This window comes from Saccostrea cucullata, unplaced genomic scaffold (genome assembly GCF_032062105.1).
Source record: "Saccostrea cucullata isolate Sc308-1 unplaced genomic scaffold, CSIRO_AGI_Scuc_v1 ctg6373, whole genome shotgun sequence".
Classification (NCBI taxonomy): Eukaryota; Metazoa; Mollusca; class Bivalvia; order Ostreida; family Ostreidae; genus Saccostrea; species Saccostrea cuccullata.
The window spans coordinates 20,962-28,578 of record NW_026928936.1 but is presented as its reverse complement, the minus strand read 5'-3'; the positions used below and the strand labels follow the sequence as shown (position 1 = coordinate 28,578).

Genomic DNA, 7,617 nt, shown 5'->3' with positions numbered 1-7,617 from the left:
GTGATATGCAACTGCAATTTCAAACCACCATTTTTATAATTCTTACTTTATTTTCGTAATGCTCTATGCAATGGCCAATCTTGCATTCTTTCATGTAGTGTTTAATTCACGTTAAATTTTTCTAGAGACTGAAGGAGAAACAGACCTCTATAATCCAAGGAAGACGGAAAGAAGTATTCAAAATACTAGAAATAGGAGAAACAGGAAAGGTTTACATAAAAGAAATTCATCAATTTCATCCTCCTTCCAGAATTAGCTTGCTTTTGAGGTCATCAATTATGGACACCATGACTTTTCAATTTGATACTGATGTTGGTAAAAATGACGCAATTTCCTGTAGCTTTTCTGGTTACTCTGCCGGGGAGAGTTCTATATCGAACGTTGGAACATTCAAAGATGATTTTGCTGATGATAAAGGAAACTGCATTCCTATTATCAGTGGAGCCATTACAATGTCGATGACAGAAAGAAAACTTTGGCACGAGTTCTTGAAAGTAGGGACGGAAATGATTATCTCAAAGTCTGGAAGGTTTGTAGTTTATGAATGTAATGTCTTGAATACTATTCATTATCACCATATATTTCACTCTAGATCCTTTTGACAAATGACATATGAATATTTAAAATGTAAAGATTAAACGAGATGATTTCATTTTTTTACCCTTGCCTTTTTTCAAGGTCAGATAAAAACTGTACTGTATACAGGGAAATTTTCGCCCCTGATTTATTTTCGCCCTCTCCTTGATTGTGCGAATTTAAAATTGGGCGAAATCAAATTACACCTCATAATTTCTTACACAGAACTATGACTGGGCGAATTTAAAACATGGCAAAATTGTTAACAAGTTCAAAAGGGCGAAAATAATCCTGTATACAGTAGACAGTAACGTGGGGAAAATCTTCGGACTTGTTATAAAGGTTGTTGTTTACTGGTATAAAATTATTATACATTTCCTCTTTCATTTTTTTTTTGGAAGGGGGGAGGGGGTTGCTCGATTTCTGCTTCATTGAATGCTGCATTCAGTAACCTAAAAGCAACTGCTTTAAATTTCATTTTATGTGATTTTTGTCGTCCCTGTGATATACTATAATAGTAATACAACCAATTTTATTATATTGCAGATATTTTTGAGAATTATCAGTCATTTCATTTGTTCATGTTATTTTATAAATACTGCAATTTAATGAAGAAGAAACATACAGTAGGTATCAAGGGGAATTTTAATTCTTACTTATTTCAGGAGAATGTATCCATACGTTGAATTTTTCTTAAGCGGCCTTGATCCTTCTGGACTATATGATGTCATTTTCGACATCATACCCGATACCGAAAAACGTTTCAAGTTCATCGACAATAAATGGGTTCCATTTGGGAAAAAAAGGAAAGAATTTAAGAATAAAGCCTTCAAGGATCAAGACGCTCCGAAAACTGGGTCAGAGCTGATGTCTCGAAAGATTTCATTTGAGACAGTAACATTATCAAACAAACCAGGCAAAAAAGCTTGCACAGTAAGTAATACACCTCGCGGGCATGTAAACGAAGCATTCAGGCCATTTCTCGGGAAATTGAATAAGTTTAATAATATACCAAAGCCGCTGAAAAAGTATAAACTATAATTAATTATTGCATAAAGATAAAAAAAAATACTTTCACCAATACTACGTCATCACATGACTTCAATTAATACCGAAAAATTCCTTAATATAAAAGCTAACAAAAACATCTTTTATGCCTAAAAAAAAGTGCTGCTAGAATCCTACTTTCCGTACAAGAAAATAATTATTCCACACATTTGCACGAAACCTTACTCGACGTTTTGATTTTTTTTTTTTTTTTTACATATAAATCCAAGATTTTTTGTGAAAGCATGTTTACCTCAGGATTCTAGCAGCACTTTCCAAGTATTTTAGAAGGCAAGCTTTTATCTGTACAAATCTTAAGTTTTGGAATGTTCTAAGGTATTATTTTTGTCCCAAATGACAGAGGAAACGCCAACCTACTGTCTTCGAAAGAAAATATAATCGATGAAAATAAATGAGCATACCTGTTTTATATATTTTTACTCCGAATGAATTTCTCATAACATTCACAATATTTGCTTCTAAACTCCCTTTTATGCATCTTTGTACATGTAAATGCAGTGTTAGCCAAATTCTCTTTACACAGCATGATTAATTTCCAAGTTACTTGATGCACACATTTGACGTCATCGGTGGTAGATTTTAATCAAAATGACAGATACAACATAATAAAATAAAAAGATTTTATTTTTGTTAATGTTTGCACGTTCTTCGTGAAAGCTTGTCTTCTAAAACTGACGTCATGTCCGTTACTATAAAGTCATAATACATCACTGATTTTGTCAAGTTAAGAGTTTTCTGAATGCTTCCTTTTCATCCCTGCGCTGTTCCTGGGATTATGAAAAAAAACTTTCATTTAAATAGGTCTGCTCCTAAGCTTTTGTGCTGACTTTCATCTTAACCTATATTTTAAAAAAAAACTGCATCATGTTTAATTTCTTACAATGAATTTAATTCTACAATGCTATGTTCCTTTAAAACTCTATGATTAAATTCCATAACAAAAGCATTAAGTGAGGAACTATATTTTGTGGCGGAGGGTTCCTTTTTAGAGGAAGATTATTTTTTTATTTCGAAGTATTCAAAGTACCGGGTATGTTAATTTTGGATTCTTTTTTTTTTTACATGCATCCTGCCCACAGAGTTATTTTGTACGGTGGACTGCTTTAAAATTGTCCTAAATAATTGCATAATAATAAATTGAATAAATTTTCATGAATTTTATCATCGTATTTGAAAACTATAGCAAATTTATACATTAAGAAAATGAAGGGAAAGTAACCCAATTTAAGATTAAAATTAGCACTGTCTATTTTAGTAATTTACATGTACTTTCAAATGTTTTTGTTTTGTTTGTTAGATTTTCAATGCCAGAAAAATGTCAGAAAATGCCAGAAAAATGAAACTGTTTGAGCGCAAAAAGGTCAAATAATTTAACATGTGGAGTAATTTGAAAATTTAATCCTTGTTAAAAAATTGTATGTGTCTATTCAAGATGAAAAAAGACTGTGTTTGATCCCATAATTTATCTGGGAGTAAAAACTTTAAAATTGATTGATGTGTAACACGTATTAGCAGTGCAAAAAGACAAACTAAATCCTCTGTAACGCCAAAACCAGCGCATTGACTCCTATTTTTAGATTTTGTTTTGATTTTTGATAAACCTATGTGTATAAATCATGAAAAATTCTCATTATTTTTGATGGCATTATCAAACCTTCTTCAATGAGATATTAAATTGTCTGTTGAATGTTTATGGATTAATATTGTAAAATTACATTTGCCAATGTTTTTCCTTATATAACAATAAAAAATAAAGAACAAAGTACGGTATTAGCAACAATCTGCCGCAAAATTTTCAATATTTTAAACTTTTCATTTTCGTCTTTTGATGTTGAGCACTGGAGCAAGTAAGATGCGAATTAATTCGTTGAAAAATCTTTTCCTAAAATTAAGAGATGAAATATGATATAAATTTTAACTTTAATGATATCTCCTTAGGATAATAATTTCGGCCATGAAGAAATGCTTACAAATATTTATATCATTCTATTTTCAGTTTTCACTACGAACATTGCAGAAATACATGGTGTGTATTTCCTTAGTGAAACATGAAAGCGATGGCAATATCACTGTTTTTAATTTTCCTATTCAGGACACAGCTTTTATAGCAGTCACTAAGTACCACAACAGAGAAATGTGTGAGCTTAAGGCTCTCCGATATCCATTATATATTTCACTGAACAGGTAAATACATTGTAAATAAAATTGTGTGAGAGAGAGAGAGAGAGACTTAGAGAGAGAGAGAGACTTAGAGAGAGAGAGAGAAATTTTTGGGATAATCACATATCAACTTACATGTATCTTATAATATTTGATTAATTCTTACTCTTTTCACTACATGTTTTATGAGTTTAGTTAAGCACTGTTTGAAGAGAAAGCAAAGTTAATATACATTGTACGATATAAATCTTTACTATGAATTCGATTTCAGAATCCCATCAGATTCGTCCTTCAACAAACGCCATCAAATACAAAGTGAGTTTTAAAGATATTCACAAATAACAATCTCATTAAAAGAAGGTAACAATGTGATCAAAATGATAAAACTACGGCCATAAATTCATTTGTCTTCAACAATAATTCTGAAACGAACTGTAAATGGGAGAAAAAGAACTGAGAAAGGAAACACAGAAATATAAAAAGAGAAAAAAAATATAGTGAAATTGAAATTAAACTCATAGCTTAAAACAGGGAAAGAAATAACTCTTATGTTGGATGAGATAGTTTTTGTTGAAAATACAAAATCTAAATAAATTAAGATTTTTTTCAGATCACGCCGCTGACGTCGACGATGGTCCTGTCAATAAAGCCACTCAAACAGACCCTGATCCACAAGTAGACTTTCTGTCCAGCTTTTTTGCATGTAAGCCATTCTGTAGCTATACCTATTAGAGGTTTTATAGTCATTTTCTATTACCTTTCACGAAAAAAGTGACCTTTCAGATTCTTAAGATTTCTTCAACGAATTCATATTTCATTTCAAATGCTGATTTTTTTTTTTATTCACTTTAGATGTTCAGGAAAGGACGGGAACTTCTGCAGGCGATTTAAATCCAGAGATAAAAGATGAATTGTTCTGCGACTTCATCCAACAGCAATATTATTCAGAGTCTTTTACAGGTTTTGGATGTTATTTTTTTCTAACTGTGTCAGATTATCTTTTCAGTTAACTACTTACACCTAGATAAACAATTTTATATATCAGTGTTAACACTAAATGCAAATGAATTTATGATTAGGATAATCTAAAAAAGGCAAAGGAAAATGAAATTAACCCCCAGTGTATTATAAAATGTTGGCAAACAACCTGATTGGGAACTTGATAATAGTCTTATAATTTAAAAGTGAAAGATAAACATGGACAATTTTTATATTTTCATTACATTACTCGAAAAATGGAGGGAGTGTAGGGGAACATTCTCTGGAATAATTCATCTTTACAATTTTGTCGCCCTTGTTCTGACTATTTCAGAAAATATAGACAAATTACCCTGTTTTATACCTTTCTATATGAAGGCATAAAAAAGTAAAATTAAAGAGTTATGCCCCTTTCTGTGCCTTCTTCTTTTTAAAGATAGGTATCATTATTGTTATTGCCCGAGACATAAATCGGAAACCTTTAGTCGATGGTGCTTAGTAGTTAAAGAAGCAAACATGAGAGACAATGGGGTTCAAATTTATTCCAGTTATAAATATGGGCGTCCTCCTCATATAAATATATATATATATGTATCTTTTTTCTTAACTTTATTCTGTAATTGGAACTCGAGTGGAGGGCCCAGCAAGAGCCACGCCAGAATCTAAGCAAACCGAATAACCCTTTAATTTTCTTGACCTACTATAAAAAATCCTTTTTATTTGACTTCATCTTCAGTACTGATTATCCTATGTTTAATATAGTGATAATATATAGTATAGGTTAGGAAACTATTAACTGCAACAAAAATATACCAATTAACAAATTATAGTTGTAGCAAAATACAGATTTTTTGTAAAACCATACTTTATTTTTTACTTTAGGAAACTCTATAGGTGTACACACTTATAACTTTTTAAAAATAACCTTTTAACGATTATTTCCACAGAGCAATGACTTAAAATAAGTATTTGAGACAAAATTATAATTCATGCCAATAAAATCAATGTTTTTTTTTTACAGATACAGAAAAACAAAAAGAAAGAGCTTGCAAAATGAATGAGTTCTGATGTAGTTAAAGGAAGGATATAATGATGTAACACATTTAAAGGACTAGAAAGCTGAGTACGGTATTTTATAAAGCCATTAAATGAATTATTAAAATAAGTGTCAGGTTATACTTATTTAGTCATCATTGAATTTAGACTTTTTTTGGCATCAATGCTATTTGTGTATATATAAAGAACAAATTAAATATTAAAGCAAACCTCTGTATTAAAGGATATGTAAAATAAATATGTCCTCGATTTATTATATATTTCGCATATCCTTAATATATTTCAAAGGGTTGATTTTATATATCACATTTTCTTGAATTGTATTTTTCCCAACAATATACATGCATGAAAAAGTTCATTTTTCCTGAGACAACCCTCTTATTTTTATGTTGTTAGGACATATTTTTTCTTGCCTTAACATTTAAAAAAAATTGTGTAATTAATCTTAAATACTCAACAGTTTTACATAATTTTATAATTATGATTTATAATTTAAATTAATACTTTACATTTATTAAGGTTTTCTTTCTTTTTATTCTCCCACTATTTAGATCTGATGTTAAAGTAAACAATGGCAAAAAAGCGTCATATGTTTTGTCCAATTGTTGTTATGTTGTTTGTCACTCTGTCCCTCAAATTATTAACCGGGTTAATAATTTTAGTTGAATGGGGTTTTGTCATTTTTCATGCGCATTCTGGCTATTTGAATATAATTAAATTAGTTATAATTTGTTCAGGATTTATTATACAAACATAAATTGTATATGTAATAAAGAATCGTATGCTTGATATATTAATGAATGCTATTTTACTAGACCAAATATTCTTAAATTTTCTCAACTGATGACAAAACAAGATGGTATGTCACTTAAAAAACTCTGTATGTTTATATTAAAAATATATGATTTAGTCTTCCTCCATAATTTTTTTCCTCACTTATCTCATTATCATGTGTTTTTTCCTCCCCTTTTCCATTTTTTTCATTTTTCTCTCCATTTTCTTTTTTTTCTTTTTCTCCCATTTCATTGTCTTATTATGTTATATCATACACTAATACATGTACCTCTGACCTGAATGTACATATGTGTATTTATGTATGTAAAGGAATTTATGGGATCTAAATGCTCAAAGTTTTTGTATTTTGATTTACTAATAATGTGTATGAATGTTTGGGTCTTGAGGGGTTTTCCGGGTTATAGTTTCCAAGCGCCCTCTATTTACGGCTATTAGCCTAACCCATATTCATAATTCCGCTTGGCTCCAAAGAACGTGGTTTGAAAATTTTACCCTCCTCCACCCCCCTTCAAACCTCCATGCACATTTTTATTATTGTTCAGATTACTGATTTTCTTGTGTTTAAGGTGTGGGATATTTTTTGCACCCCACCTTCTGCTGCATTCTGAAATTGTAAAATTTTTCATTTTATTTGGCATTTGTAATGTAATAAATGCTCTATTCACAAACACTCGCTTTATCATTTTAATGGCTGCAGAACAGAGCTGCAAATGTGCTTCAGGTACATGTACATACGAACTGAGTTGTTCATTATTGCCCGCATTTAAGAGCACATAAGCTGTAAATATTTTTCATTGTCCTCATGTACCATGTATTTTAAATGGTTTTGAGTGAATAAATGAACTTGAACTTGAATTTCATGCTTATGTTGTTATAATACGTCTTTATGTATGGATAAAAATGAATACTCTATGATAAATTATTTCTCGATATCTTGTAATTGTGAATAAACAAAAGTCAATCTGATACTACACTCGAGCATCC

General features: G+C 30.4%; 1 protein-coding gene across 1 annotated transcript; it reads left to right on the top strand.

Annotated features, from left to right (window-relative positions):
• Positions 1-287: 287 nt before the first annotated feature.
• LOC134279301 (T-box transcription factor T-like) lies at positions 288-5,850 on the top strand. The gene is made up of 7 exons (XM_062761663.1): positions 288-529; positions 1,242-1,509; positions 3,641-3,828; positions 4,076-4,119; positions 4,415-4,507; positions 4,657-4,764; positions 5,804-5,850. Exons 1-7 carry the CDS (start codon positions 288-290, stop codon positions 5,848-5,850), a joined length of 990 nt encoding a protein of 329 aa, XP_062617647.1.
• Positions 5,851-7,617: the final 1,767 nt, after the last annotated feature.